The sequence below is a fragment of the Vanessa tameamea genome, chromosome 6 (assembly GCF_037043105.1).
Source record: "Vanessa tameamea isolate UH-Manoa-2023 chromosome 6, ilVanTame1 primary haplotype, whole genome shotgun sequence".
In the NCBI taxonomy this organism is placed as follows: domain Eukaryota; kingdom Metazoa; phylum Arthropoda; class Insecta; order Lepidoptera; family Nymphalidae; genus Vanessa; species Vanessa tameamea.
Window position 1 is genome coordinate 1,942,623 of NC_087314.1, and position 22,249 is coordinate 1,964,871.

The 22,249-nt window shown below is 34.5% G+C and overlaps 2 protein-coding genes across 3 annotated transcripts; both read left to right on the forward strand.

Moving 5' to 3' along the window:
• The first annotated feature begins 50 nt into the window (after window positions 1-50).
• Elgi (early girl) lies at window positions 51-4,364 on the forward strand. Of its 2 annotated transcripts, none has more exons than XM_026630514.2 (7): window positions 51-360; window positions 434-576; window positions 1,151-1,233; window positions 2,262-2,467; window positions 2,660-2,818; window positions 3,388-3,518; window positions 3,622-4,364. In XM_026630514.2, exons 1-7 carry the CDS (start codon window positions 271-273, stop codon window positions 3,758-3,760), a joined length of 951 nt encoding a protein of 316 aa, XP_026486299.1. In that variant the 5' UTR covers window positions 51-270; the 3' UTR covers window positions 3,761-4,364. The 2 variants fall into 2 exon arrangements, with proteins under 2 accessions (XP_026486299.1, XP_026486300.1); XM_026630515.2 differs by having other exon boundaries at window positions 2,660-2,815.
• A 287-nt stretch (window positions 4,365-4,651) lies between these two features.
• Window positions 4,652-21,103, forward strand: LOC113393194 (proteasome-associated protein ECM29 homolog). Its single transcript, XM_026629954.2, has 37 exons — window positions 4,652-4,792; window positions 4,872-4,990; window positions 5,152-5,280; window positions 5,615-5,733; window positions 5,809-5,934; window positions 6,251-6,362; window positions 6,750-6,889; window positions 7,570-7,666; window positions 7,795-7,884; window positions 8,091-8,176; window positions 8,432-8,544; window positions 8,913-9,068; window positions 9,504-9,651; window positions 9,881-9,997; window positions 10,357-10,654; window positions 11,159-11,333; window positions 11,518-11,895; window positions 12,081-12,427; window positions 13,620-13,727; window positions 13,803-13,916; window positions 14,447-14,561; window positions 14,669-14,852; window positions 15,115-15,233; window positions 15,723-15,892; window positions 16,569-16,675; window positions 16,773-16,902; window positions 17,131-17,252; window positions 17,792-18,011; window positions 18,205-18,459; window positions 18,540-18,729; window positions 18,906-19,048; window positions 19,175-19,326; window positions 19,622-19,814; window positions 19,889-20,027; window positions 20,130-20,357; window positions 20,444-20,515; window positions 20,890-21,103. The coding sequence occupies exons 1-37, from the start codon at window positions 4,741-4,743 to the stop codon at window positions 21,015-21,017; spliced, it is 5,691 nt and encodes a 1,896-aa protein (XP_026485739.2). The 5' UTR covers window positions 4,652-4,740; the 3' UTR covers window positions 21,018-21,103.
• The last annotated feature ends 1,146 nt before the right edge of the window (window positions 21,104-22,249 follow it).

Consider the following 22,249-nt stretch of genomic DNA (forward strand, 5'->3'; position numbering starts at 1 on the left):
CGGTTTTTATCAGTTGTCAGTTAAATTATACTGTAAAAGAATTTGAGCTCAACCCTAGTTGCACGATACTGTAATTCCGTACTCTGCTGCTTGTTGTTTAGTTAGTTATTGTTATTGATATTCACTTGGATTTGGATGACACAAATCTGTAGACTGAGTGTTGTGTGACATATTAGAATTAAAAAAAGTATTTGATTGATTATTACAAGATTGTTATTATTTTATACACAAAGATAGCTAGGCTAATGTTTAACAGTCCTAAAATTAAGAATGGGCTTTGAAATCAAAAGGTTTCAAGGTGACGTCGACGAAGAACTTATATGTCCCATTTGTTCTGGAGTTTTAGAAGACCCTTTACAGGTTGAGCTACTTTTACAGAAACGGTAAGAAAGTAATTAGCAAATGTTTACTTAAGATTTGTTTGATTTTGTAGGCACCAACTTGTGAACATGCATTTTGCCGTGCATGTATAACAGAATGGATAAATCGTCAGCCGACTTGTCCAGTGGACCGACAGGCGGTGACCGCATGTCAGCTGCGACCTGTTCCAAGAATACTACGCAACTTACTTTCGAGGTGGGTCATTTTACAAATGTGATGTTATATCACGAAAGTATTTAATAACTAGTTTAACTTTCAGGTTATGATTTTTTCTGTAAGACTCTACTTTACTATTTTATAGTTAGTACATATTATTTTACGGAGTTGATTTATATACATTAGAAAAATGTCCAAAGGCTCAATATTATTAATATTACAAAAAAAAGGAACTTAGCCTAGTTCCCATTGTCATAAAACACCATTTACTACATTTATTTCATTTAGAACATTCATACTATGATTTATATATATATATTTATTTAAATTATATATCTTAGTGTAAAATTTCAACTGCATAAAAAAAAGAATTGAATATATTCACCAATATATTGCCGTTTATCTAAGTACTTCTGGATATATTCAATTTTAAAATTATGCAATCTTTGTTTATGCTTTTTGGCTACAGGTGAAACAAATCCGCAATTAAAACATAAGTATTTATAGAAATATGACTTTAATGTTTGTTAAAAAAAGTAGCGTGGAAAAGGAGTACTTATTTGTAGTCAGTATGTGTAGTAATTATTTCATAGTTATGTTAATTTCTTTTCAGACTATGTACAGGCTGTGATAATGCACCTCATGGATGCAATGCGGTTTTAAAACTTGACTCTTTAGCTTCACATTTAGTTGAATGTAAGTATGCCAATTGTTCAGACAAATATTTCCTTTTTTATTCAGACAATACAATTGTGTTTAGTAATAATGTCACTTAAAGTATAACTAAAATATGTTGCAACATTTTTCTTATTAGTCTGATTCCCATTTAGTTATGTGTTTGGGAACAGTCTCATTAAGTGTCACTGTACTATCTCTGTAGAATTTTCCAAATAATTCTACTGCCTTTCAAGATTTCTTTTCTTACTTCTCAGAAAACTTGGCTAAGTTGTACCTAGAAGTAGTGGCAGTGATAATTTTTTAGCCTCCTCTTTTGAGGAGATGATGGATCCTGTTCTATACCAGTTATCTTTGCCTCATGACTCTAGTTCAGACATGAGTTCTACATCTATTCAGATTTAAGTAACACAAGTCTCTTTTCTATACCAATAATATAATAAACTATCTAGTTATGTAAAATATTTCTTTGAAACATGACACTTGCATAGTGATATTCAATACCCTGTCTGTCCATGTTACTTTATATTAGTAGTGAAAGGGTTATGTTTCTCAATAATACTTAATCATTTAAATACTATTTTCATATTCAAGTTTTTTGTTTTTGAAAGAATCACAATATTACTGTTTTCCCTCTGGTAAATTATTATGGTAAATCTTGAATTATACAAGTTGTTATGAGCATAGTTAAAGGAGTAAAATGAAACATGCAATTTACATTTGTAATGTTTGCATTTCTATTGTAATGTTACACACACTTCGAGACATGAAGTGTAATTATGGAGACAGAAAAATTTAGTTTAATTTAACTGAGCTCATACACGAGGGACATAAAATCATGGATTATAATGCTGGCACACATAGGCACTAAATAAGTCATGCTTGTTACGGTTCCAATGTCCTTAGGCAGAACCGAACCCATACCTGTAATAAATTATTTGCTAGATTGTTTTTTTTCTCTGAATTACACATAAATAGACCTTAGTCTTTGCAAATAATAAAATGCTTCAATTAAATGTATAAGTAAATAGTTTAAAATATTTTCACAGGTGAATTCAATCCTAAAAGGCCAATGCCATGTGAGGCAGGCTGTGGTCTAGTTATACCAAAAGATGAACTCGCAGAGCATAACTGTGTTCGTGAATTAAGAGCACTTATAGCTACACAACAAGGAAAACTTACAGATTTCCAGCAGGAACTTGCCGAACAACGACTTATTATTAATGAACATAAGCGTGAATTGGCTCTTCTTAAAGTTAGTTTTGGAAACACATTTTTATTTATTCCTTTAATTTTGATGCTTCAAATAATGATAATGATAAACTACACTTACAGAGTTATAATTATAATCACTTATAATCATATTATTGCTTTATATCATATTGATTATATTTTTATAATGATTTAATTATATAGTATTATACTTACTTTATTAAAACCACTCAAGGAGTTCATGCGAGCGATGCGCGTATCAAATCCTACTATGCGAGCATTGGCTGATCAGATGGAACGTGAAGAGGTGATCCGTTGGGCCAACTCATTGGCTCGTGCGCGTGTTACGCGATGGGGCGGCATGATCTCTACTCCGGATGACGTCCTGCAGGTGGTAATAATCACAACAGTGTAGCTGCGCACAAACCGCTTGCGTGGCGTGTGTGAAGCTATGCTATGGAACACTAAAATATAATTTGCATCATATTATATAACAGAGTTTAAGTTAAGTTTAAGATAATAAATATGAATAGAAAACAGAAATGATAGATGAGCTCTAATATATTATAATTATACTATATAGTAACATAGAATTAGTGTACATTTATTATAAACATATAATTATAAATCTAATTTTAACTGAATTGTGTTTCAAATATATTTAAATTTGTTTTGTTAATTTGATCAAATCCAATAAGTCATATTTTTTACAAATATTTTTAGATTTGATTCTCATATAAAGATTATAATTATTGACACGTAAAAACAAGTCTTAAATACCGGCGGCACAATTATAGGTCCTACTAATGTCCAAAACTAGTTTTCATAAAATAAACTAAGTTATTGGATGTTCTCATAACTTTAACCTAATGTGTCAGTTTCTTGTCAGAGAAATGGAATTCCATGTACAGAAATGGTTGTTTATATTATAAAGTGGCCTAAGTATAATTTATTTTAATACAGATGATGATCAAGCGAAGTTTGTCTGAGTCGGGCTGTCCTCCTCACATTATCGATGATCTTATGGAGAATTGCCATGAAAGACGGTGGCCACCTGGTCTATCTTCCTTAGAAACAAGACAAAATAATAGAAGGTTTGTTCTACAATTTTACCCTTTTTATTATGTTACATTGGAAATTGGCCATGCAGCTTATAAGTTTTTTCTGTTGTATTTAAAATGTTGTTTCTTTTCACAGATTATATGAGAAATATGTATGTAAAAGAGTACCGGGAAAGCAAGCTGTGCTGGTATTACAATGTGACAACACTCATGTTGATGAACACATGATGGTGGAACCTGGGCTTGTCATGATATTCGCCCATGGTATCGAGTAAAGTGAAAATAAGACTCAAATTCTCTAAAAATATATGTAATTACATGTATTTGATGATAAAAAAGCAAACTCAGGCTTTAAATTCATCATAATAATTATTATATTCAGAGTAACAGTGTTGCTAGGTAAGAATATAATTTGATACCAATGTGCTAAAGTACAATAATTAAAATGTTGGTTTGATATTCTAAAAAATGAAGTGTGAAGTTATTTGAATAATGTATTGTTTTCGAATTGGATAGCTAAACATTCCTAAAGTACTCTTAGGTGTAATGTGACTTTGGAACTATGTATCTTTATTGTTATAGTATATTAGAAAATATATTTTCAAGGTCAGGTCTTACTACTGTTTTTAGATTAGTGATAGAGTGCTGTGTTATGTTAGTAATATAAAATGTACTTGTGTCGCTCTTTGTATTGTAAAACTAATTAGATTTTACTCCATATGTTAATATTGGTATTTTTGTTTAAATTAAATTAAAAATCTGTATAATGTGATATTGTTAGGACCTAAAATTATTTTATCATCTTATTTTTCCAGTTTTTTTAAGGCCAAATTTTTAATATATTTTAAGTCGATTCCGAATAAACTTGTAACAATTTTTGTTTTTTTTTTATTTGTCTGTCATTATAAGCCTTATGTTGCAATAAGTCGCTTTGTTTATTTATATTATTATTTATTTAAATAATAGATTAAATACTATAAAGACGAATAACATTGATCTCTAAGAATAACTGTGTCATAATTTGGTAATATTGCTTCTAATATTGTTCTTAAACGCAACTTAATAAAATAATGTGCCATAACTTGGCTGTACGGCTAATACCTTTGCTGGTTCAAAGGAAAAAGAATTGTAGAGTAAAATGTCAGTGTCAGTGTCTTAAATGTCAAGCGATATTTTGTATGTCATTCTGTTTCGTTTATCGGCTAAGGCGCTTTGAACAAATACAAAATATTAAACAAAAATTATATAGCTAATTATGTCTGAAATGGATATATCAGAGAGCAATAATGAATGCTCGAATGATTCGCGTAAATTAACATTTCTACTTATTAATGACATAAAACAGTTTATAAAATGATAAATTATATTTGCAAATGTTTATTTCAGTTCTTCTGGATCGAGTGTTTTTGCGACTTGGGAATGCTAATACCGATGAACAGTTGGAGAGTTGCTTAAGCAGATTTCTGCCTCCTGTTATGTTGAAACTTTCGTCTCCTCACGAGCAGGTTTCTACGCCAACACATTTACTATAATGCTCTAATTTATTTGACTATCCTCAAGTCGTTTTAAAAAAAATCGTAATTTTATAGAATTCTATGTTTAAAATATGATTGATTTATATATTTTTTTATTATTTCGTGGTTTAAATCACTGTTTTTATTATCAGATACGTACGAAAGTGATGGAGCTGTTGATTCATGTGAACAAGAGGGTTAAATGTCGAAACGAAGTGCAACTCCCGGTTGAAACTCTACTCCAGCTTTACAGGGACCCAACTGCCAATAGTTTTATTATTGTGAGTACATGTTTACTTATATTGTTATTAGTATTCTAATGTTATCATAATATCATAAATAAACTTGTAAACTTCGAAGCAGCTCTGAGTCATTGAGTGAAATTTCCTGGAATTTTTTTTTTGTATTGATTACATTCTGAAGAAGTCCAAAAAGTGGTAAATAAAATTGTTCAGTTGTTATTTTAGTTGACAAATGTTTCACATATGGTTTTGGTTTTGAAACATTTTATTTACACATAACTATATACTACAACTATTATATATTTTAATTGGTAAATACATATGAATAAAATATATTTACTATTGTAAATAATAAAGAGAATTATTTTTTTAGAATTTTTCTATAATCTACATAACAATGGGTTTTCCGAGACTTCCTAGAGATAAACAACTGAGTTTAACTCCATCTTTACTTGAGGCAATTGAGAACAAACCTGCGGGTCACCAAGACAGGTTGGAATTGTGTTTTTATTTTTGGTTGTAATTAATCTTTTATGATTTTTAATGAGTAATATTTTGTACTTACAGCATTTTAATGTTAGTGATGCCGCTGTTAGGAGATGTTAAGGATACAGATCTTAACTTTAAAGAGAAGTCCAAATTGTCAATTTTAATCTTAAAATTTGCAACTGATATTCTTCTGTTGCCTTATAGGTGAGTACTGTTAGCGAATAGCAATATACTGCAATTTTTTTTAAATAGTTAACATTGAGAATAGTGTTTTATTTTTCATTTAAATTAATATAAGAAAACATTAAAAATAAATTGTATTTTATGGTACCTACATAATTCATAATTCATATATTTGAAAGATTTAAATTGGTTTTACTATAGCTAGAAGCAGGACAACAAAGATTCTTCTTTGTGTTGTATCAAAAAAAAAAACAAACATGTATAAATAATCGCTGTTAACCAGAATTTATTATAAAAAAAAAAATATATTTTGGTAATTATTTATTTTTATTTCTAGAGCATTGCCCAATGCTGGTGAGAGTGACTTTCAAGTGCCACCAGGAATGAGTATGAAGTCATACAAGAGACTTGTTGAAAAGAATCAAATTAACCCCAATCAATTAGAAGAGGTATTATTCATTATGTTAATTCTTAATAGGTGCTAAACATGTTTACCTAAAGGTGACTGACTTGAATCTGTTACAATATGATAATTGTTATAGTCAGTATAGCGAGTGGTACTGACCATTGCATACTCTGTCATTGGTTTTTCTACAGGTACCCTTGTATATATTATATTTATTTTTATATATATTTTCATTAAATATCTACAGAGAGTTTTGTACTTGATTATTTGATTGCTCACAACTATTTAAATAAATGTTTACTTAGCCCGCTCTATGCGAATATTACTTTGTAAATTAATTTTGGATCAGTTGTCTGCTACATTTTGTTTGTGATGTGATGCCCAATTAATTTACATTAGTTTAATTAAGTACCTAACTCATTTATTTCAGATGAAACTATCAATTGTGAACTTCATAAGTAAAGATATATTTAACATGAACGATATACTTGTACCGCTAATCGTCGCTGCAGCCGATTCTCGCTTCAGTGTTGCCAACCACGCTAACAGTCCTCTTATTCGTGTTAACAGGTATAAATAATGTTCTCTTAAATATAGTAGCTTGTATACTCTATTCCAATTATAATGAAGTAACTTATTTCTAAATTCCAATTTACCATCCACAATAAGTGCACATTATTGTTGGTTCAAGGGAATACTACTTCAGCTATGTTCCTGGAGTATGTTTGCGTAATATATTCCATACGATTTGATAACAGCTCTGTAACATTAATCAGTACAAACAGTTCTTAATCAATATTATAAATGCAAAAGATTGAATGGATGGATGTTTGTTACGTCATCACGCCAGAAAGGTTGTATGGATTTGATTAAAATTTCGCACAGAGATAGATTATGATCTGGAATAGCACATATCAAATATGACATAACATAAAACGCAAGCGAAGCCGCTCACGGAAACTAGTTTGTAATATATATCACATTTTCACTCCACTACTTAAACCCACAATAATTTTATTTCCAAAGATCCGATAACAAGTTCGCTCACACTTAAAACTCAAGTTTTGTGACAATCCATAACGAATTTAATAGAATTTTAACACAAATTGGTTAGAAAAGGCTTTGGTTACTGTATATACAGCGTTTGATAGCTTTGTTGGAAATCGTTCAGGAAGTTATTAAAATGGAAAAATATATTTTATCTGAAAGAAAATATGTAGCTCGACTAATGCTGTATTGTTAATCTGCAGTTCTGTCGACTGGTCGTTGCCTTCAGTGGTGGGACCGCTGTACTCTCTGTACTTGGGTACATGGGGGGGAATGAAAGTGCCCCCAGATGATCGCAAGGTACGCAATTAATTTCATTCCTCATATGAGCCACAACTAGTAAAATTATATGTTCTTATTTAACAGAAAAATAATAATAAATTGTATTTTTTTTATAAAGTTTTAAAGAGTATTGTTTATTACTTTAGGTTCCAGCTTGTACGAGATTGCGTCTTAAGCTGATTCAATATTTGAATAAGGCAACTGGTGCTGCTGTTATGTTTCCTCACTGTGTACAAGTTAGTATAATTGAATATCCGTAATTTTCCCTTATCTTTGTCATGATGTAATTATTAAACTAAAGCATAAACTCAATCACACATTCTGCACGGATACATTGACACGCCCACGTACACGTACACATACACGTTACGTACTGTGTCTACGTGCACACACACAAGCATGTGTTACATTATAAAAATACAATACTAATATTTGATTGTAGGTCGTGTTCTCGTCCTTATTTGACCCTAACACTAATACCCGTCTTCGCAATATGGCGCTGATGTTTCTGCTGAATGTTATCAATAAGTAAGTTTTTTATTAAAATTAATAATATTGAGATTATTTTTTAAATCATTTATAGAAATTAAATATTGTCCTTAAAATTTAATAAAAAATAAAACTAAATGAATTTAATTAAATATTATTAACTGTAGCAAATAGGCTTCAAAGTTTATTATTACCTTATGTTAGACAAAAGTGTGTAACGACTTCACGGACAAGTGAATATTTAGTGGATTATTTATACAGATATACTTGATTATTAATATTGTTTTTTTTTAGCGGAGACGAAGTACAAATGAAGAAAGTATCTACTGTATTTCTTCAAGGATTACTGAAGTTAATAAGATCTGATGAGCATACGGAGCACCAGCCAAAAGCATATATGTGCTTAGGTATGAGTCATGAGTAATTTATATTTAATAGAGACATCTTTATGACTTTTGTACTCTCATACAAATTTATTAAATGATTCATCATTAACGAGTTTTTTTTTGTTAAGCTTTTATTCGCGAGTTATCTTTTCTGAAAAATATGTATGTTATTTTGTTGTTGTAAATAAATAGTAAAAATAATTTCTTTTAATTAAAAGTAACCGGTCGTTAAAAAATTATTGATTCAATTCTTGAAGTGAGTCTTCATGGATTGTGTTGATATTATTAAATGTATTGTATGTAATATTTTTATATGCAAGGTTTTCAGTACAGAGTTCCTGACGTAAAAAGTTTTTACATGTACTGAGTTACACCCTTTCGTACCACAGGTAGATTGGCGATGAAATGCCCAAGCAGTTTTAACAATCAGTTCTCTTTATTCGAGGAGCTCGTTAAGAAGATTCCAGAAGCTGTTCCAGAAATGAAAACCGCTCTTCGGGATGCTTTGCTAGAGATGGCTGTTGCGTATAAGATTAACGCAGAAGGTTGGTTTTTTATAGATTTAAAATGCTACTTTGTTAACCAATTCTGAAGAGAATTGGTTGACAAAGTGGCAAACAATTGACAAATTCCGAGTGAAGACTCGGAAGATAGAAAATTTGACAAAGTTTTTAAGCAACAAAATTTTCACGAAGTTGGACAGTACGACTTTTTATGTATAACATAAAATGTTTCTTTTTTTATCTGATAGAACAGGAATATTTTCAACGAGAAAATTCTCAAGAATAGTACTGATAATTTTTAGATATTAAAATAATACAGTATTTGTAGTACTAGTTATTTATTTATTTTTTTGCAACTTTTTAATATCCTTGCGACTTTACCAAAATAAGTAGATAATATGAGTAAATAACTAGCAGAAATAAGACGCGAGTTGTTAATATGAAACGCAAAATAATTGCTCTTATCAATGTCAACAGATAAATCAGAACCGATGGATACTACAGAAATAGCGAGCACTTCTCAAAGCGACAACATGGACGTAGACGAGAGTTCGGAGAGCAAGAAATCTAAGCTCAGTCCGTTAGATGAGCCGCAAGCTCTTGCTTTATTTGCACTTTTGGACCAGTAAGTAACAAGACATTTGATGTGATGCTGCATTTTTTTAAATAAATAAGTTATGATGAAATTATGCCCTAACATACATAGAACCTCCTTCTTTTTTGAACTCGTTTAAAAACGATCTATATTTTTGTTACACGGCTATGTTAAAAATGTTTAAAAAAGTAATTTTTTTTTGGACAACTTTTATATTGCAATTTAACCGTTATTTATGATGATTTTTTTTTAATTTCAGCTACATGCATAGCGAGGAATCAATGATCCGATACATTGCTATGAGATATTCGGCAACTGTCTTTCCTCAAGACTATATTCCATCAAGATACCTGCTGCTTCTCGCCAGTGGTGATAGGTATTTATCTCATGTTATATTAGCATTATGTATATTCATTCAAAATATTCATTCTATTAAATTCACTAAAAAAACTATATATCAAGTTACACTATTTTGTTTTTAGAATTCGCACAGATTTTCAAGAATTATTATCCATATAATAAGTATTTACATTTGTCATTCAATCACGCTTGTAGTTCTTTAGGATCCTTACTTATGTTTTGTATGACGTAAGGCTGTTTTATAATATTATCTGTTTTTCAACTGATTGTTTCGCGTGTAAGAATTTCCTTCGCAGAACCCAATTGGATGCTATTTGGCAAGCAAGCGAAGGTTGCAAACAATAATTTAATTCTGAAATTTATATTTTATTCCAGTCAAGACGACGTTTCAACAGAGGCCTTGAAATATCTATATGGGACATCACGACCGAATGAAATAGAAGACGTAGTTAACAACGTCTCAGTGAAAGAGATGAACGTAGCGAGTATAGATGAGGACGTCTCTAAGAAAGACAAGGACAAAAAAGATGTTCAGTTCAAAGTACCAAATTTTAAGGATGTCGTTAATTACATATGGGATCAGATGCAGAAACGGAAGAAGGGCTCAAATACTAAGCATCGATTCGTTATTAGCAATCAAGTACTGCAGTTCCATCCTCAAACTTACCAAGAGGTTTGTGTGTGTTATTCAAATAGAGCCTTAGAGTATGGGGAGGAATAACGCCTTTTAAGAGAGTAACAGTCAATTATAGTTGTCTTCAAAATTTGTATCAACTCTACTGAACACGAGATGAATTACATGCAAATTATTAAACACAAAGAGCCGTGTTGGCCCAACCGCTCAAAGACGTGAATCTTAACCGATTCTGAGTTCAAACCAGGGGCAAGCATCACTGAATACGTGTGCTTAATTTGTATTTATTCATCTCGAGCTGCGGTGAAGGGAAACATCGCGAGGAAACCTGCACGTGCTGGATGACAATCTACCACGTGTGTCCAACCTTCTCCTCTGAAGGGAGAGGAAGCCTTTGTCCAAGAGTAAAATGCTGTTACTTTTCTTTACTTTAATTAAAAACATGGAATTTAGTGCTTTCGCGTATTTAAATAATCTTCCTTTAAGCCCCACTTGTTATTTCCACAATGACATTTTGACATATGATATTTTCTTTTTCTAAAGATATTGAGGTACCTGAGAATGTGTTTGAACCGCGACGCTAACCTCAAGGATTGTTCCAATCATCCCAACGCTACTTCTCCGATACTCGCCAAGTATTTCCAAGAGAACCTACTGGAAACCGAATCACTGGATAGATACCTAACGATGATCACTTCCCTCTTAAACGCTAATCCAGGTAATATAAGGATTATATGTATTCCTTTTATAATATGACATTATTTAATTTATTATAAAAGTATATATTTGTTAATGTAAGATATATTTCGAAAATTTGTTATTGTTTATTTATCACCACCAAAAAAATATACATAAATACAAGTCGATCAACAATACAACTGTGTTATGTATGTAACTTGTAGGCGTCATGGCGCTAACCTGCTTTCTGGATGTTGTGGGATGTATACCGAAGAAGATGTCCGAAAAATATACGAACATTTTGCCTTTCCTCAAGAACCTCTTCACGACCAGCACTAAAGAAGACATTAGAGAGACTGCTGCTGCTATTTACGCAATAATCACAGTTCATACGAATACGAAGGCCGCCATAGAAAACGAGGTCAAGGAGTACGTGACGCAGAGCCAGAAAAATAAGAGTTTAGAATCTCAATGCGGTTATATGATCGCTTTCACGTACTTGTGCGAGAGGTGTATAGTATTGTCAAAGAAAGGAAATTTCGGTGGTAAGGGATTCAGTCCGAGTAATTGGGAACCTTATAAAGATGGCGCTAAATGCTTAGGTAAGAATTTTTTTTGATTGATTGTTTTATTTGGTGGTACTTTCTAAATCCCCGTCTGAAGAGGTACCATCCGGTTATCATATATTGTATAGACAAACAGCAACTCGTACAGATTTATACTTTATTATACTCAGACTTAATTCCATCCCGCAAATTTTAGAACAAATGTAACATTTTTTTTTCAGCAAATTTCCTAGCCAGCTCCCAAACCCTCCTAGTGAGTACGTCGTGTACTGCGATATCTTTATTGGTCCGTTGCAGTGCTCTGCCCCTACCCAACATTTCTCCCAGGCAAGAGTCCCTCTTACAATCGGACAATCCGTTTAAATCAGACCAAAGCAATGCCACAATACTCGACGATGAAGTGACAAAGTTCTCCGTGGCCGAAAGAATGTTCAGGATCGTTGAGAACGCGAAATTACCTTCAAAAGTCAAAGAGAGGTCGCTCTTCACGCTCGGCTTGATGTGCTGCGGCGAGAGGATACCGTTCGCAAAACAAATTGTTCAAGGATTTTTGCAAATGGCCAAAGATGTAAGTATTATTTGAAGTTCTTATTCGTGTGTTTCCAATGCTCATATTATTTATAGATTTTGTTATATTGTTGTTATAGTCATTATTTGACATGCTAGCAATTTTCTCACCACTTGGGCATCTGTCGTGAATTTCTTCGTTTATTAGTTGTGTGGGTTTTGGGCAATGGTCACCGAATACCTGAGTCGGTGGTCGGTCCCACACGTGATACGCGTTAGTAAATATAGAATCAGTCCATTGTTGAACACTGATCAACCGTGACTCGGAAAATATAATAAAGAATTAAAGATTAATAAAGGCTGTCCTTAACTTAGTATTTTAAACTATATAATAGTGTAGCGGTATTATTAGAAGCCTAGGTATTATAAACATTTATGTTATCGTTTGAATGATTATTATAATTATACAAGTTTAACTTTAACGTCCTTCGAGTCGGATGAATCGGAAGCCGGTAGCCTACATTTGACCCTTGATCATATGGATTAGTTTAGTTCGAAATATAATACTCAACAACTCCATATGGTCAATGGACAGGTGAAGGCGGAAGTACGTCAGGTAATGGACAGCAGGATATTGAACCAGTAGCAGTGGGATACAGTAAACAGGTAAAATGGTCAGTAGAGGCATTTTTGTGCGAACGCTGCTAAAACTGTTCTGATATGCACAATATATTATGTACGAGAGATTTGTATGTCCCCCAATATGTCTACCAGAAATTCAACAACTGCTTACATATTTAATTTCTGGTAAGGTTTTGTGCAAGCACGTTTGGGTAGGGTACCATCCACTAATTAGATATTCTACCCCAAAACAGTATTACTTAAACTAACTAGCATTGTCGTAAACCAGTTTGAAGGGTGAGTGGGCCAGTGTAACTTTAGGTACAAAGGACATAAAATCTTGGCTCCCACGGTTAGTGACGTTGATCACCAATGGGTGATGTAAGGAATCGTTAACCTTTCTTACAGCGCTAATGTCCACGGGTGGTGGGGATCACTTAACAATAGCTATTATATAAGAAAAATTTCAAAAAATACTATTCTTTTAAAGATGAATTGTGTCGTACGTTACCATTACACTTAAAAAAAAAAAAATTATAACCTCTGTCGTTTAAAATTAATTGTCAACAACTATTAATTAAGTTATACGTCTTTGCTAGTAAAATATTCAAAATATTTTATCAATTTTTCAGAGTAAAGAATTCGAAATTCATCTTCAAATAGGCGAGTCGTTAGTATTATGCGTTGAAGGCGTTAACTCGAATGAGAATAGAGATCTTTGGACCGAATTACCGAAAGAGGTAACGTAATATTAATTATATTTATCCTTAATTTAAGTTTTTATGGAAACAATATTTAATTTGCTTTTTCAACAGGATGAAGCAAAAATAAAAGATGTTGATGCATTGAAAGAGAATGATGAGCTTTTGAAATGGTTGCTTGTCGAGTTGTTCACGATCGGCAGACAGCCGCATCCACATTCTAGACAGGTAAGCCGCACTTGAAATATTTATTCAATATAGATTACATTAACTTATACAAATAATGTACTAAATGTTCGTAAAAAGTATTATCTCTAACTATTTTCTTACTGAGTAGGACCTGGTGGCACAAAATCTTCAAAAATGTAGTTTTTGTTTGATGAAGTTTGGGGTGATTGCTTTATTTTCAAAGTTGTGTTAACACTGGGAAAATGTGAAGGGTATTTGGCCTTGTTCGGATTATGACATTACTTAACTATAACTAAAATTACTTATACAGCCGGAATAATACGTAGTCTTTATCATAAAATAGCACGCGGGATGGAAATTTGACTCCTATACTAAATACTAAGCTTTAAACTTCTAAGCTGGTTTTGAACTTTAAGTTAAACATATTCAGGGTGGAAACAGCTTTATAAAACAAAAGTATAATTTAAAAAATAAATCAAAAGTATAAATTGAACAGTAATTTAACGGAGATAAGACGTTTTTCTTCTATACCATTGCAATGTTGTGAACATACTATTTAATTGTTATAGGCAACTAGTATTTGGTTACTGGCTTTGTTGAAGAGTTGTCCCGAGCGCGAGCCCATAAAGAATTCTTTGCAACAAATGCAGGAAATGTTCATGGACTTCCTATCGGAGAACAGCGGTAAGGTGTTATATAAAATAAAATATTGTTGACCGGTTTTCTACTTTAAGCGGACGCTTTGAATATGGAACGTTATCCCATTTTTATCTTATATTATAATGTTACAGATATAGTGCAAGACGTTGCGAGCAAAGGTTTAAGTCTTGTGTACCAGAATTCGGACGAAAGTCAGAAGAAGGCGCTAGTCGCAGAAATCATAGATCAGCTCACAAGTGGTAAAAGAGCCGTGTCGCAGGTCACCGAGGACACGAAGTTATTTGAAGAAGGACAGCTAGGGACAGCTCCCACTGGGTATTGAATTAATTAATATGTAATTAGCAAGTATTTTAAGCACCTAGTATTGTATCTTATCAAAATAAAATATGCCTTTAAAACTTTGCAAGTTAGATCAGTGATTTGATGGATATTGTTCGTGCGGTATTCAGTAGGTTATATCATATCTTATAATCAAAGAGTCGTAAACGTCAAAAAGTGAGCTCTTTTTAAACAATGCGATTTGAAAGCCGAGTCATATGCTACAAATTAAAAACTATTTTTTTTTGTATTTTTGTAGTGGAAATCTCTCGACGTATAAAGAAATATGTTCGCTCGCTTCGGATTTGAATCAGCCAGATTTGCTTTACAAATTCATGCATTTGGCTCATCACAATTCTGTATGGAACTCAAAAAGAGGTAACGTATGACATTACTTATATGATTTTTAAGACAATAAACATTTTGTAATTTAACTTGAATTATTGTAATGTTTTAAGTATAATAATAACGTCAAAAAGATTTTATTTCATTTTATGAAAAAAAATAAAGAAAGTGTCTCATGTCTCATGGAACGACAATCCGATATGACGGGAAATGCAATCGTACCTCATTGGTGTAGCCAGGTAAGGGCGCGGGTTAACACAAAGTAAACGCAGCGCATTGACCCCCACAAGTAAAAGCAGGGGCCAAACGCCCCCCTCCCCTCGAAAAAGACTAACCACTTAACTCAATCCAAATTTGTAGTAAACGTGTGTCCTGGAAGAGCCTTTCAAAATCCGGTTTCGCTAATTTTGTACCAAAGTCGTGCTTTCAAGAGCACGAGTATTTAATGCTTTTCAACAACTTTCACCAAGTGCGCACGGGCAATGAGTAGGCACGGGCAGGGTAACGGAATGCGTGTGGCAGGCGCGGCCTTCGGGTTCCAGTCGATCGCGCAGCAGGCGGGCGCGTCGCTGGGCGCGCACGCGCCGCGCATCGTGCCGCGCCTCTACCGGTACCGCTTCGACCCCACGCCGCGCATACAGGCCTCCATGGCCGCCATCTGGCACGCGCTCGTGCCCGACACGCAGCGCACCGTGAGCTATAACAAACACCCCCCCCCACACACACACACACACACACACACACTCACTCACACCAGCGGTCCATCCGGTGACAGGAGACGAAGACAATTACCGTATCAGCCTTAATCCGTGTAATTTACTGGAATAAAACTACCTTTGAAAGAAATATAATTTTCAAATCGTTAGTTTATTAATAAATATTAATGTTGTAATTTAAAATGTCTCGCTATCGCACTAATTAGACTGTTGTTGTTGACTGCCTTTTATCCTGCGATCGGATTGGATTATACATGGTGTGTTGCTAGTTAGCTAGTTTCACACTTCATAATGTAGATAACAATACATGGCAATAATAGTTGCAAGGTTGACGCTTAAGTGGTCTTATGGTGATTAGTCAACTCGTGTCTAAGCCAACGTTGGTGATTTTGAATGCATTAATAACGTTACCAGTATTCCTGGTTACTCTTAGATTCAATTTGGCCTTACCTTGTATATAATCTAACACTTGAATACAAAAAATATATTTCTAGCAATAAATCGTCAATTATGACGTTTACCTTTGTAGAACTATAATATGAAGTAAAAGTAATTGTACTATAATTAAAAAGTCAATTAATATGATTAAATATTTTGGTTATTAACGCGTGTGTCTTTTCAAATCACGTTATCTAAACGAGGTATTCCACAGGTTCACAAGTATCACAAGGAGATACTGAGCGACCTGGTGGCGAACCTCACTTCGAACCAGTGGAGAGTGAGGATGTCGTGTTGCAACGCACTGTCCGATCTCCTGAGGTCAGCGAATGATAACTAAGCATAGTCGAAATCGATGTCAATAGATCGAGTAATTGTACCGAGTGATTTAAGCTACAACGAGTGCGTGTGTGCGCAGAGGCGCGCAGAGCCTGCAGGCGTCGCGCTCGCAGCTGGCGTGCGTGTGGACGCAGCTGTTCCGCGTGATGGACGACGTGCACGAGGGCACGCGCCTCGCCGCCGCCGCCGCCGCCGGCGTGCTCTCCAAGGTCGGCCCGCGGGACACTGAGATTTGCGACCGTCTGCCCATTTACGCCCTATTTTTTTATTATTTCGTTTTAATATAATTTAATTGTAAAAGTAATACGAAATTTATGTATGATTGTTTTTTTTTTTTTATTATATATCGCCAAATAGAAACTACAAAAAGTCATAAGGCCAAAATAAAATGCGAGTATGCGTGTATAAGTGCAAATATTAAAATTGTTTGTCCACAGTTATGTATTCAGGCATCCGATGTGAACCAGGGTAAGGACGGCAAGGAAATAGTGTCGGTTATACTGCCCGTGCTACTGGACACAGGAATTACGAACCTCGTCCAAGAAGTCAGGAGCGTTAGGTGAGTTTTACTACTTATGGCAAAGAGTTAGGTTTGGTACAAACTGTAATGCTTTGTATCTGAATGACTTTATGACAAAGGTATTGCAACTTTTGAACATACTACTATTAATAATTTTATCGTATAAGACAATATATTAAAATAAATTACATCCAAAGTTTTGAATTTCCTTTACGTTAAAATATACGTGCAACAACTGTTACTTTTTCTACTGTAAAAGCTCCTTGGATGAAAGCTGTTATCTCGTTAGTTCGCGAGTTAAGATATTTCACCAAAATAATAGAAGAAGAGGTTTTCGATTTGTTGACGAAAATGTGTAATAATGTGTTTATACGTTGCGGGCTGTTTGAAATTAAAACTTTTTTTTTTTCAGCTAAAGAAGTTTAATTCCAAAAAAAAAAAAGACAAAGGAAATTTAAAAAAAATAAATAAAAGGAAATTTTTAAATTAAAACTCAAATCCAAGTTCTGTATTTAAATAGTTTTAAAGAACAATTCTAACAACCGCACAGTTAAATATGAGATTGTGATATATCGCAGCTTACTGACGGTGTCCAAGCTGGTGACGGCGGCGGGCAGCAGCCTGGCGCCGTTCCTGCCGCGGCTGGTGCCGGCGCTGGCGAGCGCGGCGGGCGAGCTGGAGTCCGCCAAGCTGTCCTACCTCAGCACGGCGCTGGCCGACAGCGGCTCGCGGGAGATGCTGGACGACATGCGCGCCAGCGCCGCCCGCCACCACTACACCACCGACACCATCGTCAAGGTCGGCCACGAACGATTCATACGATTGGCGTTTTAATTACTACCATTGCAAATAAAACTTAGAAAACGTAATGGACTTAACAATGATAAATTTTTATATTTATATACAAAAACAGACCCGTTAGAAAAACAATAATTTGATGCTGGTATCAATTGTTGTCGATATTCATTATTATGTATCTTTGAATTTACAGTGTATGCCGTATATAAACATAGAAATAATGAAGGAGATGTTACCGAAAATACTGGAACTGTTGAAGTCTCCGCAACTTGGCACGAAAGTGTCGTGCGCACATTTCCTCGTGCTCGCCGCGCACTACCTGCGGACCGACCTCGAGCCCGTGGCGGGGAAAGTCATGACCAGCCTGTTGAACGGGATCTTCGATAGAAACGCTACGATTAGAAAAAATTATGCCGAAGCTCTGGGACAAGTATCTGCTTTTGCTAAGGTAAATAATTATTTCCCGTGAACTAAGCAATGTTCTCTTGAACTGATAACGTGCTCTAAGCAATGTGTCTAATGTTGCAGCCTCAATCGATAGAGAAATTAATGAAGAAATTGGTAAATCTGTACGAAACAAAGGAAGACGAAGCATCGAGGTCCGCCATCGCGCTCACACTGAAGTCTGTGGCGAAAGCTAAGATAGAACATATAAAAGACAACGAGGAGATTTTGGCGCCCGTCGTTTTCCTAGCGATGCACGGCCCTAAAGACGGCGGTAAGATTATGTCTTAATGTAATAAAACGAATTGTTAACGAGTCACTTAAATATTAAATAATGTCGACACTGGAAAGGAAAAAACAGCGTTCAAATCGTATATACACCTCAATCGTATATACTTTCACGAATGACCTTCCAATAATATGAATATAACGGGATAACCGATGCCGCAGAGACGTCGTCGGCGGAGACGTTCGAGGAGCTCTGGGCGGACATGAGCCCGTCGCGCGCGGCGGGCGTGCGCCGCCACCTGCCCGCGCTGCGCCGCGCGCTCGAGCGCGCGCTGGCCGCGCCCGGCTGGGCCGACAAGACGCAGGTCACGTCGCGGCCGCACTCAGTGGAATCATTAATAATACAAACTTGTGTCATATAGTGAGACGTGTGACGCTTGAAATGAAATAGACACGAGTAGATACAATTAATATGGATTTATATTTTGTAGGCGGCTAAAGCAATATCTACGATATGCAAGGAGCTATCCAGCGATCTAGGGGAGGAGAGGGAGCCGTTTATTCGTTCAGTTCTCGCTGCGATCCAAGGAAAGACATTCGACGGCAAACATCATCTTTTAGAAGCTTTAGCCGACCTTTGCACGTGAGTGATATTTTCATTAGAATATGATATTACGTCGTTCTTAATTATCTACAAATCACATCGTCACTTCATACAATAAAAATATATTAATTCTAAAAAACAGTGTCTTAAGTTAGTTATTATAAATGGATTTCAACGTATTCGGCATCATCACTAATCACTTAGGTTTTTATTTCTATTTATATTCAGTAATATGTATGTTATTTCATTAGCTTTTAGATATCTATTTTCGTAAATAAATAATTAATTTATTTCGTTGTCATGACACACGATGTAAACCCACCCGCGTGTACAGAGTGTCCGGCGGGGCGGCGCCGCTGGCGGGCGCGCTGGGCACGGAGTGCGTGGAGGCGCTGGTGGCGGAGAGCCGCAAGCGCTCGGCCGCGCACCGGCGCCACGCGCTGGGCGCGCTGGCGCGCACGCTGCCGCACGCGCCGCCGCACAGCTTCCACCAGCTCTACGAGCTCGTCAAGCTCATCCTCTCCAAGGTCACTACGATAAGTCCGGCCCGTGCCCGTTGAGCTTCGGAGAAAGTCAATTCACTTGAAGGAAATGCTTTCAGGATGAGCACTCGTTGGATAAGGAATCGGACGAGGAGGACAACGAGGGACTCAAAAAGAGACGAGAAGAATTAACGGCGTTGAAAGAAGCTGCTTATGATTTACTGGGAAAAGCGTGGCCGAAAGATCCGCACACGCAAGGTTAATAAAATTTAAAGTACTCGAAAATAATGATTATAATGAACGTCATGACATGTTTTACCCGTTATTACCAAACGTATTCAAATTATATTTCAATTTCAGAGAAGTATCAAGATTTATTCTTTGAGCATTGTTCGAATTCTTACCCCACGAGCACTCGGTCGACGCAACTCGCGATGTTAGCGTCCATTGGCAGTGTGGTCGAGCGTCTCGCGGTACTGAGCGCTGCGGGAGAGCCGATGGAAACGGATAACATGTCGTTGGCCAATCGGGATAAAGCAATCAGCAGTGTTACCGCTCATGTAGCTAACATCATAGAGTATACACTTAGTAAGTAATATTTTAACTATCACTTTTATTAATTGATGTTTGTACGAGTATAGTGACGAGGGTTATCATTATTATTTGTTTTACAGAGAATAGCAATCAAGTGCGGCATAGAAGAGACGCACTTAATTTAATGGAAATTATGATAAAACAATTACAAGGTATTTAACTTTAACTTTTGATCATTATTAGGGTGTCAGAAAATTTTAGGTATTTTTTTTATGAAACTATTGCCATTCTGAACTAATGAAACAACAACAATATACCTGCAGTCTTAGAATATCTATACAAGCCATTTGTTTCTCACCATGCTTATATTCAATGCAATGTAATGACCTGCAATGCAATTCTTTATGAGGTCACTTTGCGTCTCAGTCTATCGTGTTCCAAGGCTCTTGCCGCACGTGCACGTACCTTCTTCCAGAATTCCTCTACAGTACTCAAAAACGAATGCTTGGACAAACTTTCCTGCTACTTAAAATTATACTTTATTGTAATGTCGATATCTGATTGAATTTATTTGGTATTTTTGCAGAAATAAAAAAAACAGACGAATTAAATCAGTTAAAGGCCATTTACCAAACCTACGCTCAAGATTTATCGAAGGAATCTTCACACGAACTGCGAACTAAAGTAGATAATATAAAAGTTTACTTTAAGTAGTAAATAATACCAGTGGCACTTGTGTTCTTTATACCAGAAACTGACATAAAATGTGTTAATCTTATAATAAATTGTTTTTCAAGAGAGTGTTTTGTTTTAAACGTTTTGATACCTCGAATATTTATTTGTTCTTTTTTGACTCTATACTATCACTACACTCGTAATGATATTGGAAATTAAATTGTGATGCTGATTGGTAACGAAATTTTACTGTAGGGACACAAAAATAAACAATCATAAATTAATCATAGACACACCAAAGGCACGGACAACAAGTCTGTGGAGATACAAATGTAGCAATAAAAAAAGATAATGGAAACTCATGACTATAGGCTATTCTAATCGAAAGAGCAAATATAACTAATCCTTAGACTCACACATTCCATATGTATTTTCTAGTACTATATTATGCAGTACTAATATTTTTAATCAATATATTATATCCACTTTAATTTCACTTACAAACTTTCGAATGAATATCAAAAATTATTCAAGATATTGTGTTAATTGGACGTCTAAGTCTTATTTGTTTAAATGTTATTTTGTAAATTTGATCTGATGCTTCTAAATAGTAACTGTTTCCAGAAAATTTAAAATATTTTTTATACATAATTAGTAAACACATAATTGGTACGGAAATTATACCATTAATTCTGAACATTTTGACAAAAATAAAAACAAACATACAAATTTATCACATATATTTAATGCATCGCATTTATGAATGGAATGGAACAAACGATAATAACATAATAACAGAATACATTATAATATTAAATTTACATTATTTGTAAACATCTGACTATATTGTATGTACAAAAACTTAAACTAGTAAACAGCAACATTAGTTCAGAGTAAATATCTATTATACAAATGATCAGTTGAATGCTTTTTTTCTACTCATTAATATTATTCTGGTTCATGGTGTCCGTCGCACACAAGTATTTTAAGTATCAACTAACTTCAAAGTACAAAATGAAACTTGAATGCATATAAATAGAAGTATTAGCGCTACCTGTTTGCTACCTTGTCCAATAAAAGTATGTATTATTATAATTCCGCCTAAAAACTGACTGGCTCAAGCATTTTACAAAATAAGAATACATTAATTATAACTGATTTTATGTTAGAACAAAGAAATGCAATACTGAAAAAAAAGCATGCAAAAGCAAATATCCAAGTGACCTTTATTATCAATTTGGTATTATTATGAAGAGATAATCGAGTATGTA